Source organism: Lissotriton vulgaris, chromosome 6 (assembly GCF_964263255.1).
Source record: "Lissotriton vulgaris chromosome 6, aLisVul1.2, whole genome shotgun sequence".
Taxonomy (NCBI): Eukaryota; Metazoa; Chordata; class Amphibia; order Caudata; family Salamandridae; genus Lissotriton; species Lissotriton vulgaris.
Window position 1 is genome coordinate 162448430 of NC_141694.1, and position 24329 is coordinate 162472758.

Here is a 24329-nt window from a genome sequence, read left to right on the forward strand (position 1 = left end):
GTCTGAGCATACCCGTCCCACTCGAGGTGACAAATGCAAAAACAACATGTGATGGTCAGAATGCAGAACAATGTCATACATACACTCCAGTACAGAGATCTGGGCCTAAATCCATTGTTTTTGCTCACCATGCCATTCCAGCCTGAACACAGCCATATGCAAATCAGTCTTGACCCTGTGCCCCATGGGAGCAGTCCAGCCGGAACTGCCAAGCCAGGTCCTCCCTGGACTGGAAAAAAGCATCATAGGACCGGTTACGGGCTTTCAGCCCTCAACAGCCAAGATAGCTTGAGCCCAGTGGCATGGAGAGCACAGGCCTCATGTCTGAGCATGCCTGTCCCACTCTGGGTGACAAATGCAAAAACAACAGTTGATGGGCAGAATGCAGAACCCAGCCATATGCACATCAGTCTTGACCCTGTGCCCCATGGGAACAGTCCAGCCCGAACTGCCAAGCCAGGTCCTCCCTGGACTGGAAACAAGCATTCTAGGACCGGTTTCGGGCTTTCAGCCCTCATCAGCCAAAATAGCTAGATTCCAGTGGCATGGAGAGCATGGGACTCACGTCTGAGCATACCCGTCCCACTCGGTGTGACAAATGCAAAAACAACAGTTGATGGACAGAATGCAGAACAATGTCATACATTCACCCCAGTACAGAGATCTGGGCCTAAATCCATCGTTTTTTGCTCACCATGCCATTCAAGATAGCCTGGCTGATGAGGATTATGAATCCGAAACCGGTCCCAGGATGCTTGTTTCCGGTCCAGGGAAGACATGGCTTGGCAGTTCGGGCTGGACTGTTCCCATGAAGCACAGGGTCAGACTGATTTGCATATGGCCATGTCTGAACTGGGGTGGTGCAGGGAGCTAAAGAATGGTGATGGATTAAACTCAGATCAGTTGACTCGGGGTGGGTGTTTGATTCGCTCAAGCACTCCGTCCATCATCCCCTTTGGTATTGCACAGTCCCATGAACAGCTCGATTCATAAATCATTTTGTTAAACACTTGTGGAAAAAAATAATAATAATAATAATAATAAACGAATGGAATAATAATAAACGAATGGAATCATGATAAAAACAATTCAGTTTGTGTCTAAATAATCGGTTCAGGACATCAACATCAGAATCCTATTTAAAAAATAGATACGTATTTGATATGCAGGGTGGAAAGAGTCCGATTATCAAAAACGTTCTCAAACTTTAGAGTCTTGGCAAAATGCAAGGTTTGTCAGCGTCACACTACTTTTATTTTTTCCAGGTTTAGGGATACACAAAATGACTGACTTGACATACGGAACTATATTTTTCGGCAGCAAGCACTGATACAACTGCTGAATAGTTATGAGATTTAGCCTTCAAATAATGTTTAATACGAGAAACCAGTGCTTAATCACGACAAAAGATTAGGGCAGCACGTTTTCAATTGGATGTCGAAACAACCAATCAGCGAGCCCTCCTGTCAGACCATAAAAGCTAGGCCTTGCTTACTGTAAATTGTGAAAACATGGGTTTAAGAACTTTTGCTGATCTCATTCTTGAAAGCGATTTCAGCTGAAGCGGGAGCATTGACACGAGCACTTAGCAGCATTAAATACAATTAGTCAAGGATAAGAGCATAAAGACAAGCTAATAACTAGTAATCCGAATAATTTACAGATCCTGCTTCTCCCTCTTGCCAAGCTCTTTAGGCATTTAGTAACAAATTGCACAAGACTTTACTCATTTATAGGAGCCATATTTGTGTCTGTTGCTTATGGCAAGAGGCTCTTTCTAAAATGTTGTCTCTGACATGCTTGTTGTAGAAACAAGCAACACAACACCAAAAAATGTGTAAATAGACCAAAATGTTTGTACTTTTATATTTCAGATTCACAGAAGTTCCAATCTTCAGCTGCAACATTTCCAGATCTTCTCCTGCACTGACTTTGGAATTGATATCACAGAAAGTTTGGGAAACACTTCTCTGGTTGACAGTTTATTGCTCGGCCGCTTCACTGGCAAGGTAGGCAGGCGCTCTCTAATAAAACTATCGCCCAATTCCCTCGTGTGTTCTTGTCCAGGTCGCCCAGCAGGCGCTCAGGTGTCAGGCACGATATTAAGAGAGAAAGAAAGGGGAAAAAATACATTTTCGCCTTCCTGCCTTTACAGCTCACATTAAATAGCCAGAAAAACAAAGTTCCCTTTGGCGGCAAATTATATGACATTGGTGGCCAAGTCGTAAGGATGATGTCTCAATCCGCAAGCATGTTTAATAATGGAAACGCATGCCTCTTATTGGTTCTAGAAAGAAGAACATGGTATGTTTTCTGTCCTAGGGGTGAAAGTGGGTGGCAGAGACCGGATTTCATCATTTCCCAAGCATCTGGAGAGTCCTATGAAAATAGTATCCCTGGAGGACAAGTGTGTCCTGCATATGAGTGACAGCTGATTGTATCACAACAGGGTTCCTGTTCTATACTGTAGGACACTTCTGCACAAAATAAGTCTCTTTTTAAAAGGGATCTCCAACTCAAATATTTCCAAAAGGCCTATAAATTACTAGATCCATGTTAATTATATAATGAGTGCAGGTATTCACGCGAATTCTCAAGGAATAAAGAGACAATGAGCTTGGTAATGTGGCCACCTACGAACATTGTGGTTTTTTCAAGTGTGCAAATAACTCCTTTTTTAAGTGTAAATTCATATTTTGTGTTCACAAACAGTTTGTTGAATCGTGCACTTGCATTCGACACGTGATAATACACCAGTGAAGTGGAGTACTGCTTCTACGCAGAAGTGCTCAAAGGGGTATATTCAGGGTCTTACAGAACAGGGATGCATGCTTCCATATTGAGCTTGTAGGTATTCACAAAGTCCGGGAATGCACATCCACATCATGACGTCAGACGTCTGTTGTGCACTTAATGGTGTCAGTGGCACGCGTAAATTGCTATTCAGGGCTGGAATGTGAAGGGGAACAAACCTAAAACTAGTGGGGTGAATGAACCAACCTTCTTCATCGGAGAACTATTTTAATGTAGTGAAATAAAAAAAACGTAAATGTTATCAAGTGCAATTGCACTTAGGATTCACTACAAACTTGTGCAAATATATACCTACTTCTTTTACCTTTAGAACATATGTTTCCATCATTTAAGTAACTTGACATTATAAAGAAATCCACAATTACTCTGTGACTGTCACAACTTCTGAAGTCACAACTTCTGGGGCGTATTTACAAGAAAATGAAGCATCTGGAGATGCATCAGTTTCCCTGCACCTGCATGCATAACCCTTGCGTTGCCATGGGTTCGCAAATTTTACAAAACGGCTCATCATATTGGCAGATTTGTTATCAGATTTATATAGCGCACAGCTGCCCTGGCAAAGGCAAGGATTGACAGATGTGTCAGAAAATGTTACTCATCTGTCGGTGCAAAAATTACGCATTGCTGGAGTCGTGTCGCAAGCACAGCGCAACTCCAGCGATGCATGGGGGGGCCTATTCCTAATACACTGCGTCACTCCTTACACCTTCTCCAAACAGTTGTAGGGTTTTGACGCTGTGGTGTCTTAGAATTGGCGCAGTGAAATCTGGTAGATTTGACAGCGTAACGTCCACAAAGCTTTCGCATGTGGGAATGCCCACTCTGCGTTTATTGTGTTAGGTATAATGTGGCGCAGGGCTTTACAAGGTGACGCATCTCCCTAGATGCGTTACATTATAAATGGACCGCAAAGTGGCGCATTGTTTATGCCCCCTCTGTGTTATGAAAAGTGATGCAACAGTGGAGCAAAAGTGTTGTAAGGGGCGTGTACATCTGCCCCTCCTACATTTTTCTGAGAATTTGAAGATGTTAAGAATTTGCCACATATGTAGACACTTTTCAATTGACTGAGCAGTGAGCTTACATGAACTGGGTGTATTTGTATCTGTGTTTTCTTAGACCACATAATTCCCTAGTATTAATCTCTTGGTCCTATACTAGCAAATAAACCAGGTAGGTATGTGTGAAGTCAAACTATATATAGTACAAAGTTATGACTTCAAGCTTTTCTTTAATGTAAGTCATCAGAACACAAGCACAGGCTAACAGTACATGGAGTGACATAAACTCTCCTGTATCCTGTTGCCTGCCCTGAATCTTCCTGTAATGTTGTCACATGTAGCCCAAAACTGCATGTACTGAGGTGAAGTTGGGTATATGAAGCCACTATGCATGCAACAGATACCTCAGGTGCCACAGAGATACGTTGATCTGGTATTGACATTATGAAATGTTTTACGGAATGGTTATCCAAGATAGTGGGTGCATTGAGAAGAAACTTTTGATCAGCTTGGGCTGCAGGGACTTCTTAGAAGAATACAAATAGGCACTGCAAGACATTTCCTGACATGACACTGCATAATGGACTCACAACTGTGAGTTAAGTGGATACTGCTCAGTATGTGTTCTCCCTGTTAATTGGGGTTTTGGATGTCACGGGTGAACAGTGGCAGTAAGAATGCAACCAGTGCCCCCTGGACTTAAAAAGAGACGGGCAAATGTATTATTGCTGCTTGGGTGTAGAGGAGGCCTCCAAGTACAAGATGGGTACATTTAGAGTTCTCAAGGACCTGGCAAATAATGCAGGACCGCTGTAACTGGCGATGATGACCTCACCAATATGTTTGGGCTGAATGTGTGAGACACTGAAGAGTGTGCAGATGCAGCATAAATCCATGATGCTACCTCCAACACTAGACGGGCTATCTAAGCCCAAATAGACACGGTGCAGATTGTTGTATACCTCTTGAGAGATGGTCAGCGGAAAAGGTCGGACATAGTCTCAATTGCAGAGAATTCCTTGAAATAATTCAACTATCCCTGAGTGATTTTAGAAAAAAGGTTTTGCTTGCTGAAGTACAGGGCAGTGGACAAAGAAGGGCATGCTAGATGACATAATGTCTGGTGGTGGGTCACCCAGAGCAAATTGAGGGGAACAACATGATATGTTAATCCTGGACCTGGATGGCAAAGAAGCTCAAGTCACAGGAGCTCTCCAGACTCTACTCTCTGAAGAAGGCTTACGGGGTCCGTACATTCCATCCTTCCCTGGTTACCTCCTAGACCAGTGATGACAAGGTTGCTGTACTATCGAGACACATATGTGCTGCTTCAAAGAGCTCAAGTTCTTTATGTAAAAAAAAATGTCTCTATAATGTTATATTACACAGCAGTGGTCCAGCAGGAGAGGTTGTCCATCATGAAAGGTAAGAACTGCATCCTTGACACAGACAGAAGATACATGCTCCTACTCCCAGAAATATTTGTGGAACCAGCAAGGCATAAGAATAGTTGGAGCAATTCAAGATGAGCAAGGATGTCCCAAGCAACACTCACCCTCCAAAGCACCAAAGCAGAAGGAAATTGAGATGCTGGACCATGAAATGATCACCATGAGACAAATGAAAACTGAAAGTGGTAGAGGTGTTGAGAGCAATGGGCACATGCCAAAAACCTGCCCATCCCATATAGAGGGTCTGGAATGCACTAGCTCCAGGACAGACTTTAATCTTTTCCTGCATGATTATCTTGACCTCTCAGAATTGACCTCCAGGGCTGCCGATGGGCTGCGCTAGTTTTCTTTATAAGCACTGCAACCACTTGTGGGTAAAAGAGGATGGCATACCATCTTGGGGACCTTTGTGCATCCTGGGATGGAGTATAGAGGCCGGTTGGAGGGAGGTAATTCTTGAAAATGGCCGGCCTCAACAGATTTTACATGCCATTCTAGAAGAAGGGCACGCTTTACTAAAACAAAGGACCGCTGCTGCTGAATGTTGTATGTAATTTAAAACGGTTCAGTATACATCCACCCCCTGAAGTACAAAATGACTTTCAAGAGCAGCCGGTACTAGTTGAGGTCTAACAAGAAAATGAATCTGGAGGCGACAAACATTACTTGCACTTGGCATACTGCAGAACACATAGAAAGAGCAAATCACTGTTAGTGAATGTTCATGTGCAGGAAGGTGTCCCTTTCTACACATAAACAATCATTAGATAATGACGAGTTGCAACTTCTTTGTGCGCTGCATTCTGCAACATTCATAGAAATTACAAATCGCCATTAGTGACTGTTTATGTGCAAGAAGGAATACCTTCCTGCAGCGCGCATCCCTGCGTTTTTATAACGTTGAAGCGCTGGGTTACCAATTGTCGCATAACACCACGCTCCGCCATTCTGTTGTAAATATAGGTCCCTGAGTTTTGTGGCATAAAGTGAAACCTTCAGTAATGGAAGGAGGTCTAAGTGCATCGGATTCTGAATATTACCGAGCTGCACAACTTCAGTAGGCAGTGCAGTAGCTGGAAGGAGCCCATTTGAATAAAACTGGGTTGCCGAGGGAGCCTTAGCTTGTGGCTTTAAAAGACAGGGTGAAGGGGGCGTGTCCAAGATGGCGACAGAGTGAGACGCACTTCACCATTGCTCCGGCCCGCCTCAATTATCAGCACTATCATCGCCTTCCATCCATGAGCTGCAGTGGACGGAGGACACCCACGCTTTTTCCCTGGTATCTGGCGGCGGCCCTTGGAGGCTCTGAAGACCGCCGCGGACGCAGAATCCTGCCGCTTGGATCGTTGAGGCCTGGTAGCTGCAGCTTCAATCTCCCTCCTCCGCCTGTTGGGTCTGCCGGCGCTGTCCCGAGGGCGCCCGCTCCTAGGGTCAGAGGGGGCCATTGAGGAGCTGGACTTGGACCGCTGCGGCCCCGCTGCTGTGACACAGCCTAAAGACTGACACTGGGGAATCCTGCGGTCTGCTGGGCCCTGCCTGAGACCGGCTCGTCGGCCCGATGCAGTATCAACCCCCCGACTGGGGGCGGGCCTGAATGTTCACGGCGGCCCTGGCAGGCACTAAGTAAAGCATGGGAGAGTCTGGTCCCGGTGCACGGCGGGCGGGCCTCCTCGGCAAAACATATGGTGCCTGCACACCGCCTCAGGGGGCCTCAGGTACGGCTTGCCGTTTTTTGCCCTGAAGTTGCTAGCGTGTTTCCCCCTCCTCCCTCCTTCCCCTGCTGAGGCGCGCATCGGGAGAGGTGCGGGGCCCTCAAGGATCCTGCTGTCACCCCCACCTTGTCATCGATGTAAGGAGGACCCAGGGGGCCACCATACTCCCCATTGCAGGCGCGCTTGCCTGTAACCTGCTAGAAGTGCATTGTCCACAGCATCCTTGTCCTTCACCCCCTGGAAGCTGCAAGTTGCTCTGGGCCTGTTGAGGCCTGAGCTCTACCCTAAGGGAGTGCTACATCATCCCTCCCCGTAGACTGCGCTGGGCCATGGTGTAGTGACATCCACCTTCAGGAGGTTGCCGAAGGGAGGTTTGGCTGGAGGTGGGGTGGACAGTGTGGAAAGAGGACTTGGTGCTGCCCCCTTGTTTCTAATTGCCAACCAACGCTTTGCCGGCCACCCCGGTGCCCTCTGCTCCTGCGGGACCCCGCCTACCCTTGTTCGTGACACTTCCCTCTCTTCCAGGGGACTTCCTTAACCGCTCCTACCCATGAAATTTGAAATTTAGGTCTTATATAGCGCATGGCTGCCCGTGAGCGTCCCAGCGCTGAAATTGCAGAACTTCTGAGGGTGAAGACGGGGAAAGGGAGGAAGTTATTGCGGGAAGAGGTGAGTTTTTAGAAGCTTGCGAAATTTCAGAAGATTGGACTCAGAACGAAGGTGAAATGGCAAAGCATTCCAGGAGGTGGCCACAGTAACCGAGAAACGGCGTCCTCCAGTTCGGGCTTTTCTAATTTTGTGGACTGTGGCCAGATGACCTTGAGCTGAGCGTAGGGGCCTATTGGGTCTGTATGGAAAGATCATGTCTTTTAGCATTGGAGGCCCTTGATTTTGCAAAGCTTTATGGGCTGTGCAAAGGGCCTTAAATTTGACCCTTTCGCGGATCGGCAGCCAATGTAGTGCCTTAAGGGCGGGTTTGGCTGAGACTCTGCGAGAGGTCCCAGTAAGAATCCTAGCTGCGGCATTCTGTGTTCTTTGAAGAATGTTGATCGTGGATTCCGGGGCAGCAAGAAAGAGAGCATTGCAGTAATCTAGTCTTGATAGGACTAGACCTTGAACGAGCAATTTCTGGGAGGGTCCTGGAAGTAAAGGGAGGATCTTTCGGGTGGAACGCAGTAGCCCCACACATGTGCCAGCTGTTTTTTTCGCTTGCGTTTTGAGGGATAGGTCCTGTTCAAGCCAGAAACCCAGACTTTTTAATTCAGTCTTGGGTTGAGGGAGGGGGCCTAAGCATGCTGGCCACATGGCAGATGGAAGAGAAGATATTTTATTTCCCAACAGCATGAGCTCAGTTTTCGAGCCATTGAGCTTAAGCCTTGAGGCGGACATCCAGGCATGAATACCCTCTAGACAATCATGAAGGTTTTTTACCTTGTCCTCTTCCAGGGAAAATGATACGATCATTTGGGTGTCGTCAGCATATGTGACGGCTTTTATCCCAAAAGGGGAGACCACGTCATCCAGGGGGGCCATGTATGTGTTAAAAAGTGTAGGGCTCAGTGAAGAGCCCTGGGGGACCCCACACTGGAGAGGGAGAATGTCGGATCGCACATTCCCTTCGCAGACCTGAAATGTTCTGTCTTTTAGGAACGAAGAGAGCCAGCAAAGGGCTGTGCCCCTTACTCCCAAACTGAAGAGGCGCTTAATGAGGGTTTTGTGGTCCACCGTATCAAATGCAGCGCTTAGATCCAGGAGGATCAGTAACACTGATCCTCCCGAATCCAAGATGCATCTTGCCTCTTCAACTACCTTCAAAAGGGCTGTTTCCGTCCCTTGACCTGGACGGAAGCCTGTCTGTGTGGAACGAAGGAGATTGTTGGTTTCAAGGAAGGCAGACAATTGCTTGTTGACTACCTTCTCTGCAATCTTACTTAGTCCAGGAAGGAGTGAAATTGGGCGGAGGTTAGTCAGATCTGCAGGGTCCAAACCCGTTGTTTTCTGCAGAGCTTTAACAATGGCATGTTTCCAATTAAGAGGGACCACTCCTTGGTTAAATGAGGCATTAATAAGATTGGTGGCCAGATGCGAGATGGTGGGTCCAACTTGTTTGAGAATGTGGATAGGTGCTGGATCGTTAGGGGAGCCACTTTTCAAGTCTGAAAGGGTTTTTAAAAAATCGTCCTCAGAAAGTTGGCTGAAACTGTCTAAAGTTGGGCCACTGACAGAGGCTGATGAAGCGGTCAGGGAATTATCATCGTTTAAAGGAGGAAGTGACTGTAGGATCTTGATGATTTTATTTTGAAAAAAACAGGCTACTTGGTTGCATCTGTCAGTTGTGGGTTGTTGGTTTGGGAGGGTGTTGGGTATAGTGAGGAGCTCTTTAACTATTTTATAGGTCTCCCGAGAAGAATTAGAGGCAGCTTTGATTTTTTTATCAAAGAAGGAGGCTTGGGCTGCTTTTCGCGCCGCTTTATAAGTCCTCATCGCTGCTTTATATTCTTCCTTGGGGGTGGGGTCCCATGTTTTCCTCTATTTACGCTCATGGCTTTTACAAATTTTCTTGAGGTTCCTGAGTTCCTGTGAGAACCATGGTGATTTAAAAGTGGTACTTCTTTTCTTTAAGTCTATCTTCGGGGCGACTATATCCAAGGTGGAGGTGATCCAATTAGTGAAGTTATCGTTGGCTAGCACAGGATCAGGATCTGCAGAAGGGGTAGATCGTGTCAACTCCTGTGTCCAGTCTTCAAGAGGTATTCTGGACCATAGTCTGTCCCGTTCTCTAGGAGTTTGCAAGTGGCCAGTGATTTTGCTAGTTTGCCACATAAAAGGGATGAGAAAGTGATCAGACCAAGGGAGAGGGAGTGCAGGGCGAGCTTCAATTTTTGTGAGATTGGCAAATAGGGGATCCAGGAGGTGACCCTTGGTGTGGGTTGCCTCTGAGTTGATCAGATGAAGGTCAAGTACTTTTAATTCTGAGATAAGGTCCCCAGCAATTTTATTAGTACTGTCCTCAAAATGAAGGTTTAAATCGCCAAGCAGGATAAAATTAGGGGTCAAGGTACAAGAAGAAGTGGTGGTGTCCAGTAATGATCTGATAAAGTTACCTGTGGCCCCCGGCGGGCGGTAAATTAAAAGACCTGACAGGGATTTATTGGGAGTTAGTTGAAGTGAAAAGTGAGCACTTTCACAGTCCTCAATCCCTCCTTCTTGTAGCCTACAAGTAATGGAATTCCTGTAAATAATCGCTAGTCCGCCTCCTATGCCTTTTATTCTATTTTGATGGAATATGAGGTAATCCTTGGGTAACATACTCACAATATCGGCATCTGATTGAGGCGTTAGCCAGGTTTCCGTGAGGAAAAGAGTATCTAATTGTAGGTCCTGAATAAGCGTCTCTAACGCATGCTTGACAGCCGATCTACAGTTCAATAATGCCAGACTGAAGCTGTTGGTTGTCTGGTTGGAGGATATCTCAGGAGCATCGTTGTGGAAGGTAATTAAAGGGATCGGGGTTGGGAGTGAGTTTGCCGCGCAAAATTGTAGGAGGTAGTCCCTTGTATGTCTAATACGATGCTCGTACAAAACGGGCATAGTGGGTGGCCCTGTGCCCGGCCTGGCCCGGACGGGCACAGACGGGCGTGCCCATATCCACACCGCCGCGCCTCTTGCCGGGCTGCCTAGCCCCATCGTTGGCTTCCTAGCTCACCATATAAGCCAGGCCCAGTGCCTCACCGGCTGGCCCTCCCCGCATCCATACCTCCAGGCATTGCTCAAAAGCGGCAGTCCATGGCAGGGTTTCTACTGGGAAATGGGCCACCTCATGGCATCAGGGCGCCCTAGAAAGGACTGTTCGTTCAAGGACATGCTCCAAACCAAGATCACGAGCCCGGGCCCGGAGGCGGCAGCGGGTACCACGGGTGGAGCGGACGCTCCGTCCACTCAGGCCTTCATGACATCACTTTTGTCCGCCCTTAAAGAGGACCTCCAAGAGCTCAAAGACCTACGGGAGGTACGCGGCGATGTCTCGGATATTGACGACCGGGTCGCAACACTGGAAGAACATGAACATGGACATGATGAAGAACTTGAGATGCTGCAGCAGGAGGTTCTCCTACTCAAAGAACAACATATTGAGCTCCTCCAGGGGCAGGCGGAGGATCTCTAGAACCCCTCGTGTCGCAACAATGTGCGGATCCGGGGAGTGAAACAAGGAGCAGAGAAGGACGACATAGAGGGCTTTGTGCTGGCCCTGTTCAGACATATCCTGGGCCCAGACCACCTTATGGAGATACAAATTGATAGAGTTTCTCGAGTAGGCCTTCCCCGTCATGGCAACACACCTCCTCCGGACATCCTTGGCGAGTGTCCACAACTTTCAACTTAAGGAACGTATTTTGCACAGGGCCAGAGATTCTCACCCCCTATGATTTTATGGCCTCCCACCAATGCTTTACCAAGACCTTTCTGCTGTCACGCTGCTGAAGCGACGGGAATTCCGGACCGTCACTCAGTGCCTGAGGGAGAAGGGGATCCCCTACGCGTGGGGGCACCCATTCCGCATCATCTTCAAATATGACAGAAAACAACATCAAATACGTTCATTGTGCGAGGCTTCTGATCTCCTTGGACTCCCACCTCCGGCGCCATTGCGCCCACGGGGAGAACCTGCATCCTGCAGCACACGACAAGATCGCTGGCACACTGTGGGCAAGCCCTCCTCATCGCCCCTCGGCCCAAATGCCTCTGCCCTCGCAAAAGAGGGGGAGAATGTTCTGGCATCTCTGGCTGGCAGTCCTTCCAATACCTCTCCCGCTTGATCCTCCCCGCTTGCTAACGCATGGAATTCATCACTCGAGCGGGTCGGAGAGATGACATCCTTGGCCGCTTTCTCGGACTTGAACTGTCACCGTCCCCACCTGAATTCTAGTACTATGACGAACTATTGTCATTCCTGCACGGTTGCAGATGTTTCGTACCACGTTAGAGAATTCAACCAATTTCGACCCGGTTGGGCCTCTGTTTTAATATCTATGTTGTTTTGTATTGGGGTTTATTTTTTCCTTTTTTGGCTCGGTGGGTTCCCACCTCAGCGAGTCCTACAGCCATCGCACATACTCAGAGGTCACCAGTTCCCAGGTTCCTCCTGCTTCATTTACATGTTGGCGTTTCCTGCCATCTCTAAGCGCTCATCTACTCCTCCCTCCCCATCTAGGTTTTAAAGTAATCAGTCTTAATGCACAGGGCCTTAACAACCCAATTAAACGGAAGGCTGTGCTATCACTATTGGAAAACTCGGGCGCAGACCTTTGCCTCCTCCAAGAATTCCATCTCTTGGCATCAGACACCCATGGCATGCAATACAAACACTTTCCCCATCAATACTAGACATGACAAGCAAGATGGGTGGAGACGCCATCCTACTAGCCAAACACTTTAGAGGTTCAGTAATCGGGCCCATACAGGAGATTTAAGGATACCTTTTAGCCCTACGCCTCCAAATCGGCTCTTCCTTTTGCACCTTTGCTTCCATTTACTCCCCAATGAACGTCTAGAGAATTTCTTAATTGAGGCCTACGCCGCAGTGCTACACTCTCCAGGTCCAGTGGTGGTGGTGGGGGGGACCTTAACCTAGTGACGAACAGGGATCTAGATCGTTCACGTTCACGCACTGGGGGCGCTGACGCCCTCTCAGCTTCAGGCGAGAAATGGCTGCGCAGTGCGGGGATTAGGGTTGCCTGGCACTGCCTGCACCCGACTGTTAGGGATTATTCCTACTATTCAGCCGCACACAAAATGTATGCCCAGTTGGACCACTTCCTAGTCACTTTCGCTGCCTGGGAATTATTTACAGGGGCTACTATCGAAGTGAGGGCCCTCTCTGATCATGCACATATTACCCTGTCCATGCGCTTCCCCTCTGAGAGTGCTGCCCGTGCGCTGCGCTGGCGCCTGCGAGAATCCTTGCTTCGGTCCCTAGAGGCAGTTGTGGATATTAGGTGCTTCATTACGGACTATATTGCGAGTAATGACAGGGGAGACACGCCACTATCCTCCGTATGGGAGTATGGGAGGCGCTCGAACTGGTTACTTGGGGGGCCCTCACAGCTAAAGTCACCTATGACAACAAAGCAGGCAAACGAAACGAGCGGACCTGGAGGTCGCAGTCAAAGAGCTGGAGGCCATACTTAACGTACGGGTGCTCCTCGCATATGGCGCCAACTGGAGAGGGAACGCATTCAACTTTGCCGCCTCGATCTTGACTGCGCAGAGCACGCCACAGTGGGTCTAAAACATAAATTATTTGTGGGCTCCAACAAAGGAGGCTGTATGCTAGCACACTGTCTTCGCAACCAGCAAGAAGCACATTCAGTTTTAGCGCTCCGAGATGACGCTGGTCGACCTATCTCTGGTGACGCCCAGATAGTGGCAGCTTTCCACTCCATTAATAGTGCACTCTACACGGCGGACACCTCGCTACATTCAGATCCCTTGGCCTATCTCGTCTGTAACTCCCTTGCCTGCGGTTGAAGCAGACTCTCCGGAAGGACCTAGCCGTATAAAAGAAGTGATATCCGCGATTGCCCGGTTAAAGCTCCAGAAAGCGCCGGGACCTGATGGCTTCAGTGCCCTTTTTTACAAGACTTATTGCACAGAGCTGGCCCCACAGCTAACCCGGGGCCTCATGTAGGTAAACGCTATTTACCAATTCGTAAATACCGAATTTTACCGATTCGGTATTTACAAATCGGTAAATGCTATGTAGGTAAATATTTGGTAGAAATTACCGAATCGTTAAGATTCGGTAATTACCGAATCGGTATTTACCGATTCGGTAATTGCCATTGATTCTTATGGGTCTTGAGACCCATAGGAATCAATGGCAATTACCGAATCGGTAAATACCGATTTGGTAAAATTTCCGAATAGGCAAGGGTGGCAGGGTGTCAAACCTGCACCCCTGATCAGTGCTTGTGCGCTGTGTGACACACATACATGCCCTTAGGGCATGTTAGGGCATGTATGTGTGCCACATGGCACAGGTGTACATGCACAGATTTGCATATACACAGGTATTCGTTATTTACTACCAACTAATAGTTGGTGGTTAATAACGAATCCTTAAGGCCCTGTGGCACTGTTTACAGTGCCACCTACATCTCAAATTACAGATTCGGTAAATACCGATTCGGTAAATTACCAAATCGGTGAATTTACCGAATCTGTAATTTTTAAGGCCCCTACATCTCAAACTCCAAATACCGGTCGGTAACAGCCGAAATCAGCCGTTACCGACGAGTATTTGGCCACCTACATATGGCCCCCGGTTATTTATTTCCTTTGCGGCAGGGCTGCCCCATTTCTCCCCTGCTCTTTGCCCTATATATGGAGCCACTGGCTCAGTGCTTCAGAGATGACCCTCTTGCCCATGGAACCCCCTTCGGCCTAGATAAACACCGTCTGAGCTTGTATGACGATGGCCTAATTTTCTCAGTAGCGCATCCCTAGCCTCTCTCCCGGCTATGATGGACTACCTCCATGAATTTAGCCAGCTATCAGGCTTCAATATCAACATACAGAAGTCACAGGTGCTCAATCTCACCGCTTCTTCACAGACTGTGGAGACTCTTCAAAACCAGTTTGCATTTGATTGGGTGCCAGGTGGCATCAAGTATCTTGGACTGGTCCTTCCCAAAAACCATGCACTAACGGCTGAGATAAACTACTCGGCCCTACTGCAGCAGATTCGTGCAGACTTGCACCGGTGACGTCGCTTGCCTCTGACATGGTTCAGGACATTATCTGCGGACAAGATGAATGTACTACCACGGGCTCTCTATTTATACCACTTGAACCTCCATTTCAAACCTTTCAGCAGATACAATCAGCAATTGAAGGGTTTGTCCAAGGCAAGACTGCGCCCCGATTACGGAAAACACAGCTGCAGAGACCTAAGAAAGCAGGTGGCTTGGCCCTTCCTGATATTACTCGATAATAATATGCCTCCCATCTGCGATATTTGTTAGAATGGAACTACCCCATGTCCGAGAAATACTGGAAGTTCATGGACCAAACTGTTGTGGACCACCACATTTGGCGAGATGCTTGGATGCCGCGATCGGCTTGGGTGGGGGCCTATATTCTTCTCCTGTCACGCGTCCCACGATGCTTGCCTAGGATAGGGTTTCCCGGAGAGCTAACTTAACCACCTTCCCCTCCCCTTTGACTCCACTCTTCATGAACCCTGCTTCCCACCAGGGGTGAATAACAGGATAGCTGCACTCTGGATTGAGGAAGGCTGTAAACGCCTAGGCCATCTCTTCAACCTCAGGGATGTGATCCCATTCAAGGAACTCCGATCGGACTATAATCTGCCTGCGTCTGATTTTTATCTGCACTCCCAAATGGCACACTGGTTAACAGGGCCCGAGACACGAACTTTGGCATTCCGTCCGGTGCTGCCATTTGAGAAATGGGTCATTATCAAGAAAGATTATAAACACCTCATATCCGAAATATATGCCTTCCTCACTTCGGCTCTTCCCAGGAAGTGCGCCGCTGGACAGAAATGATGGGAGCCGGAGCTAGGTCGCACATTATCTGACAAAGAATGGGAGGATGTTTTTTACCAAACGCACCACACTACCTATTCCCCAAGTCCCACGGAAACGGCCTTCACGATCGTGACATATTGGTATTATACTCCTGATAGGGTCTCCAAATGGCAACCCCAGTGCCATGGCCTCTGTTGGAGGGGATGCGGTAGTCCAGGGACTCTCCTACACCTACTCTGGCAGTACCCCAATCTAACCTGCTATTGGGAACAACAGATACTTGATGACATTGACAGGGTGTTCACCACCTTCATACCCCGGCTCTCTGCATACACCCTTCTAGGCCTTCCTAATGCCTTATCCTTTCCCTTGCGCTCGCTTTTGGGGAGACAAATGGCGCTTGCACTGAACGCTGCACACAGTAATACTAGCGCGATGGAAGTCAGATACAGCTCCAGAACACATACACTGGGTACATCAGCTGCGGAATCTCTTAGCGATGGAGAAACTCTCCATGGCAGCAACTGGAAACGCTGCAGATTATGCTAAAACCTGGGCCCCTTTCCGGACTATTTTTTACATAGAATTTCGGGAATTTTCTTGCCCCATAATATCTCTGCATCCTCAAGCTGATAGCTGATTCCTGATAACACCTCTATTATTCCTTAAGTATATTCGACGTTGGCTCCCCTCCACTTACCGACCAGGTGCCTTTGCTGTAGCATATAGGATTCTCAGATTTTATATTGCCACTTGTTCTACTTTTCCATTTGCTTTTCTTCCCTTATTGACTGGCTCACTGAGGAGGTTGGGTGCGGGGAGGTTATGGGACTAGTATTGATCTCTTTATCGGTTTGCATTCTTTTTTGGTTCTGTTACATGTTGAACTTGACATTTCACACTGAGATTACTGCCTCATGGGCTGCGACAGGCACCTAGGAGTTTTTACATCACAAATACTTCGGGCACAGGCCCTCCGCATTGTCTACCAGTTTCAATCTCTCTTAAGATGCGGCCGGCTCTGTTGGGTTGTAGGCGGCTTGCTGTGTGTCATAGTTGCAGGTCCTAAATCCGCCTCAACCTCCTCGCACAGCTGAAACTAACACTGCTGTCCCGCTGGGTTGTAGGCGACTTACCTTGTCCATTGCTTTTATTTTGTCAATAAGAAAGATTTAATACTAAAAGACAGGGTGACACCAAAAGTTGCTTCAAAAAGCTTTGAAATGTTGGAAGAGTTGCTTGTTGAAAGCCAGGCAATAACAAGCACATATTCAGTTCCTAATATTGGTTGGCCTACCAAAAGCTCGAGGTTTTTTCATGGCTAGACAATTTGGAATCTGGATTAGGGTAGGGGATAGAAACAATGGGAGACTACTATGGTGTGAGAACGCTTAAGACACAAAAATGACTTGAAGAATATGGGTGGATTTCCTACAGGCCAATTTTTACTGGCTGGCACCTTGAAAAATGATTTGCAAGAAAAATTGGGAACTGGGTATGTGGATTCTTGAGGACACAATCAAGTGCACCAACTGTTCACCCTGCGTGAGGGAAGAAGAGAAGTTACTTGGCTGTCCAATGCCCTATACACCATGACAAAGATTAGACTGTTCTGCATCAAAAACAAGTAGAACCGGGTGATGGGAGTGGAAATAGAGGAAGGAAAATGGAAAAAGACCTAAAATATGATCGCAAAGTCTCCAAAAAACACCAGGTTCAAATATATCCTATGTAACTATAATATAGAACATACTTGACACAAAAAAAGATAATATACAGACACAGCATATTTTGTCATGTCCCAGGTGTGATTTTACTGACACAGAGCTTGTGAGGGCTGGGAGCCCACACATTGCTTACTATTCAATGACATATTTGTCACTCTTCTGTGGTGTCTCCTAGTTGACCAGTGCATGCTGAGCGTCACTTCTTTTTCTTGCTGTGCTGCATGGACCAAGCACAGATTGAATGAACTTAATTAGTGTGCATCATCTGCTCCTGAAGTGATGGAGGTACTATTTCTTTCACTGATGCCACCTGGCTCCACCTCCTGTATCCCCAGCCAGTATGATATATTTTGCTCCGCCACCCACTAGCCCCTCTGACTCTAAAACACTTTTATTTGCGAACTAGCCAGTTCTCTTAGAAGCGTTTACATATTAAAAAGCTACTGTATGGGATAAAAAGCATCAGATGTTTACATAGATCAAGATAATTGGTAAGCTATTGCATTGGATTATAATTGCATTCATATACCACTTGAAGCGCTTATAGAGATAAAAAAGCTAGATTGGAACTGCAACACCACTCATCAGAAAAGTCCCTGAGGAGTTATCCATAAATATTGCAGCATCTTAATTCAATGAAGGAAGTCGCTGCTAATGCAAAATATGTGATGTTTCTCTTCTTTATTTTTCAATTTGTACATAACCATTATCCAACACGTTTTGTTCTTTTCACTGCGTCTGCAGTCTATTCGAAGGTTGAGGTACGACGGTCTACACTCCGCTCGAAGTGCACTATGCTGGGTGGATAGTCTCCATCATCATGTGCTGGTCCTTAATTGAACTGGCACATCCAACACCGGTCTATGGAGATCATACCATACGGGCCTTGTACCCTCATACATTTGGGCATTGAATCGTGCCAAACAACTTGTACCAGATAGACTTGGGTTATTAGCTTGAAACTCTGAACGGATGCCAAGCTATAATTTTTGCTCAAGACAATTCTTACAACCAGGTCACAATCCAGTGGATTGATTGTCACCTCAGCCTAATATTGCCCTGAAGAAGTCTTATGTAAAAAGGACGAAACACGTTGGCTGATGGTTTTTTACAAATTGAAAAATAAAGAGAGAATACGTTTATAGGGTATGTCGTGGTGTCAAGGGTTAAAAAGCAGTAAGGGCGCAATCTGAATATATGTACAAACACGCTAATGAAAAGGTCTACATGTTTCAGCCAATCCTGATCTTACTATGATTCTGGCTTTCTTCAGGACCTAGTTATAACTACTGCACTCTAAGTGTGTGAGAAATTTGCACAAACTATAAGGAACAATACAACCATATACCTGTATAGGTCAATATGTTGGCACTATAGGCATAGGTGTTGCACTCCTGTTGCGCATGCGCATTTTCTCGTGAGAAATGCGCATGCACGGCCGCCCGCGCATGCGCATTAGTAAAGAAGACGGAAGACGGAAGATAGCGAGCCCCGGGGACGCAGCGGGCAGCGGCGGGCAAGGTAAGTGTGTTTTAAATTATTTGACTCCTTTAATTTAAAGTATTTAGGGAGGGCGGGAGGGAGGCGGCTGGCGGCCAGTGGTGTTTGCCTAGTGGGGCTACGCGGAGTGCGGAGGTGGGCGTAGTTTCTCGCCCACTTCGCGTAGCTCCGCGAAGCCCCACTCCGCCAACTCCGCCCAGGGTTAATCACGACGCATCCCCTACTCTGCGCAAGCATTGAGGCACGATTCATCATTTCCCCCGGATCACATAACGCAAGCATCTTCCCTTTTGCGACCCTCTTGTTCATTTTGCGTTACGCATCCAGGTACTTTGTTGAGAACTTTGTCGCATTCATCATCAACTTGAATGTTTATCATCTTTAAGTCAACTTTAAGTATAGTATTGTCAATTTTTGTCATTTATGGTCATGTATTAAGTCTATATAAAGAATACTTATTTTTATAAAACCTTTGTTGTGTCCATCTGTGCATATTCACAAATGCTTAACACACTGCCTCTGAGATAAGCCTGTTTGCTCGTGCCAAGCAACCGAGGGGGTGAGCAGGGGCTATTTAGGAGTGTAATCCCCTCATCCTGACTTAGAAGTAAGGGTCCCTATTTGGACAAAGGTGAATACTAGAGACTTCCAGATCTAACAGCATATATATATTAACCCATATCTAAATATGTAGATTTTTTTATCAGTGGTTATGTAGAAACCCTTGCTTCATATATCAAAGACACAGGTCATTTTCCTTGAAGAGCTCAACAAAATCACTTGGTGTGATAGCTATTGTTTTATTGTTATGGACATATGTTCTTTATATACCAGCATTGATCATGAACAAGGTTTGGAAGGTGTTAAATATTATTTATCTCAACGTGACATCAAATTTCATGAACATAACAAAATGATGTTGAAAATGATTTACATATGCCTTAAGAATAATTTCTTTCTATTCAATGAGTCAGTTTACCAACAACTCCGGGGCGTGGCAATGGGGGCATGTTTTCCCCCCAGTTTTGCATGCTTGCATGTAGGCTGGTGGGAGGAGCATGTCCTGGGCCGTGTCCTGGAGGAAAAATTCCCAGATAACATCATTGCATGCTGGCGATTCATTGATGATGTCTGTGTGATTTGGCATGGCGCTGTCGAATCTGCACAGACATTTATCGATATCATCAATGATATTGACCTTAACTTGAATTTTACGACCAACATAAGTAGGGAAAGGGTAGAGTTTCTCGATGTTGAAATGTATATATCAGATAAAATGATCAATACGAAACTGCACAGAAAGGCAACTGCGGGAAACTCGATCCTCCACGCAAGCAGCACCCTCCCTAGACACCTAATCAAAAGTATACCCTACGGAGAATTCTTACGAATCAAGAGAATATGTAGCAGCGAAGATGACTTAAAGATCTGCCTAGAGGAAGCAGTGCAGAGACTTTTAGCAAGGGGCTACAAAATGTATTATATCCAAATATGAACCAAGCAATAGTCTCAGATCTGCATGATGAGGGAACAATAACTAAAAAGGTACCTATAAGGTTGATAACAACATATAATTGTCAACATAAGAGGGGGAGACAAATAATTGCCAAGAACTGGCCTATTTTAAAATCTGACATGACTCTGGCACCTGAAATTAAGAACTCTTCTAGTATCACTTATCGGAGACCTCCATCCATGCGTGATGCTTTAGATAGATCCATGCCTGAGACTCAAAATAAGATCAAAATTGACTGGTTATCAAACAGAAAGGGGTTCCTCAAATGCAGCTCTTGTAGAGCTTGCAAATTCTGAATTAATACAAGGGAAGTACAGGATGCTTTCTCCTCAGAATTGTATCAACTTAAGGGATTCTTCACATGTAAAACAGAATTTGCTGTTTACATTTTAGAATGCACTTGCAAATTAAAGTACATAGGCAGTACTAAATTACCTGTGTTTAATCGTATTTTACAGCACTTACGTGCTATTGTCAACTCGGACTCCAGTTACCCTGTGGCACGCCATTTTAAATTAGTACACAATAACAATCGTAAGGATTTAACTTATTTTGTAGTTGATGCGGTGCCTAAAGATCTAGGAGGGGAAAAAAAGTTAAGCCAACTGGAAAGTCAATATATCAAGCAGTTCGACACAAAAATGCCTAATGGATTAAATACAGGGGAAGATCTGCACAATTTTTTATAAAGTTTTTATAATTTTTTAATTATAAATTAACTTGTTTGCTGCAGTATTTCGTCTATTAGGATTAATAGATGTATTTGGAAGTATCTAGATTCTGAAATTTCTATGAAGGGACAATGCTATATATGTTATTTATTTAAAATCAATTGTATTGAGTTTTTATATTAACATTATATACATTTTTGTATCATTACTTTTTTATCTGTGCGAATAGTTTTACGCAGACTTTTAGCTTTATTTATGCTGGATTTTAGCTGGTTTTACTATATCATGGTTTTATTGGTTTTTATCTGGTATCTATGGGTGGGAAGTTTACAGTTTTGCTATTTGCACAAGATATTTTAGTTATGGTGCTAATGATACCTATTTGAGATTGCGACAAGACTTAAATCTATTTGTATGGACTTTATTTTGCATATGTCACTTTTCTATATCAACTGGCACTTTAATCAAGATTGATACATATATACATATTTGAGTAAAAACATATATTGAATAATTCACATGTATTATTTTGTATATATGTAATATACACAAAGTACCTATTATAGAATGAATTCAATTGCTAGTATATAATGTTTTTTAATCAAATCACTTTTAGGGTAAAACACACTTTTTTATGAATTTTCTATTCTTGGCGTACCCTCGATAAAGATTTATGTTATGGAAAAGATTATGTATATTTTAAAATCTTGCAAATGTGAAAGATACAATATCCAATTTACAATACTGTATGGGCACTTGCCCTTTATTGTGTCAGGGAGGAGTCTTGTAATGCCAAGAGTAGTATATAATCACATGAGGGGTCACGGCATGTAATGTGATAAAGTGCGGGTCCACCGGACGAAACGCGTCATGTCTGCTTGATGGTAATAAATCACGAAATTTGAAAACTACTTGCTGTGTTGGTCCGTGCCCTGATTTGTGCCATCGGGCACTGTGAAGTCGGGGATTGTCTTTGCATATATATATATATATGTATTACCTACTGGCGGTCGCCAGTAGGTAGTTATAGTTAGGACCTAGCTATCATAGGAAATCCGCAACATTCTATTGGGAATAACTTTGGCACCGGTTAAGGAATTTGCATGTAACTTTCCAAAATTTAGGCCAGCTCTGCTCCGCTCCTTCCCTGAAAGTTTCCGGGGGATTCGTGAAGTGGGGGCTAAGAAAAAAGGGGGGTCCCAAAACGTGTTTTCCCCATGTTAATTTCCATAGGACGAATTGACGAGGCTACAGCCTCAACCACTGAATGGAATTAACCAAACTTTGCAAAATTGTAGGGACTGGTACGCAGATGTGCCTTTGCTATATTTGGTGAAATTTGCTCCAGTGGTTTTTTTGAAAATTAAGTTCAAAACACATATATATCTATAGGCGCGCTCCGAGCGCTCACCGGAACGCGTACCGGGAAGCGCACCCGGCGCGCTACGGGGAGTGCGCAAGCGGAAAGCTGATTGGCTGTCGATATTCTAAACAGTCTGGAGAGTCCGCTATCTTGTGTCTCGGTAGAATCGAGACACAAGAGGTAAAAATAAAAAGTGGGAAATGAATAAAAGGGGGTAAGGTACACACCCCCTGATCCCCTAGGTTTTCTGAGGGGGGCCTAGAAGGACCCTGAAGGGCAAAAAAATGGGGGGTTTTTTGCAATTTTTGCGGGGTAAGCGCTGGGTGTGTTCCCATGTATGCTCACCGGTACGCGCACCCTGAGCACACCACTTCACTCACTCTTTTACAATATATAAAGAAGATAGCTCTTTTTGGAGAATTGGAGGTAGTTCTAAAAAGAACTGTTTGTATTCTTCTTTTTTATTTTTTTTAAATTTTTTTTACTTTTTCCGAAAGTTTTAATTTTTTTTTTTTCAGAACAAAAAAAAACCTAGGGAATGCCAAACTGCTCAACAGGAGCAAAAAAATGATGGCTGGGGAGGCCAGCGATGTTCTTCTCTTTTTCGAACAATTAGTCGGATACTCTGCTCTCCATAAAAAAGCAGTTCGTCACACTGCTTACACTTAATGGTAATGTTAGTAAAAACAGGCTGAATTTTTGGTATCAGCTCGACTTCTCTTCCTCTCCACGATGATGTTGCTCCTCCGGTGGAAGTCGATGCGCCATCTCCAGGTGCATTCCGTGCCAGGTCCCTGACACTCTCCCGGGCATAGTTTTGGGGGTGCCTTCTTTGGACATGCCTGATCATTGTGGAGTTCCCAAAGCTGTATTTTTTCCTGGGGTCACCACGAGACAGAATAGTGTTGCAGATCTTACATTCCACTTTAGGAGCATTTACCTTCTTCTCTCCTTCTGGAATGCTAAAAAACTTCCAGATGAAGTGCTGTTTCACTTTTGGCTGAGGATGTTCTTCCTGGAGAAAGTCATCAGCGTCATCACTGCTGCTTGGTGGTCTTGCAGCCATTCTTTTCAAAGAATTGAAGAGAAGAATGGAATAGGTCTTGTTCTCTCCAAAGTGAAAGAGGTAGTGAAGGAAATGGGTGGGGTTTTCATTAGTTGTAAAAAAAACTGTTAACAACCAATGAAGAGTGTTATTTTAGGGTCACATGACTTGACGCGCTTACGCTACGCGCTCCGGAGCGCTTACGTGGGCGCTTACGCGGCACGTACATAGGCGCTTCCGGGGGCGCTTACGCAGCACGTACGTAGGCGCTTCCGGGGCGCTTAACCGGCGCGCCTAAAAGACTTTTTGTTACATTTTCGGAAATGCGTTTAACGGTGAAATTCGGTTATTAAAAATGAAAATTAGTACTTTTATGAGTGTGCCACTGAATGTCTTGCATTATTATTTACTTTAAATACATGATTATATTTTTTTTCGCACGCGGGAATAGTGCTCTCGCTACGTGTACGGGTGCGTTTACCGGTGCGCGCACCCAGGGCGCTCCGAGGTAAAATGGTAAAAAAAAAAAAAAAAACTGGAAAAATACATTGAAAATGTATTTTAGAAAAAAATGACAAATAATTTTATAACAAATATTATAATTAATAGTTATAAAAACAACTATTAAAAAATAATAATTCACTTTAAAATTCGTAGGTTACAAACTCGTTATAGTAAGGAATTAGCTTTTAATAAACCTGTGAAATTCACTGAAAAAACTGTAGGTTTAACACTTGTTATAGTTAGGAATTAGCATTTAAAAAACCTTTGAAATTCACTGAAAAAAACCATAGGTTTCACACCACTTATATTTAGCTGGACATTTTACTCATACAAAACCATTGAAATTCCCACGTTATAGTTAGTTGGACTCACTATAACTTGCGCGCCCGCAATCCACTGCTGATGATGTCACATATTACATTATTCATGACATGGTCAGTGAAATCACTGATGACATCACTGATGACACC

General features: G+C 45.3%; 1 protein-coding gene across 1 annotated transcript in view; it reads left to right on the forward strand.

Moving 5' to 3' along the window:
* PKHD1 (PKHD1 ciliary IPT domain containing fibrocystin/polyductin) overlaps positions 1 to 24329 on the forward strand; it is a 2083594-nt gene that overhangs the window by 1461902 nt on the left and 597363 nt on the right. Inside the window, exon 45 of the mRNA XM_086926200.1 lies at positions 1875 to 2009. Coding sequence (XP_086782326.1) covers positions 1875 to 2009 — 135 coding nt within the window. The remainder of the gene's footprint in view (positions 1 to 1874; positions 2010 to 24329) is intronic.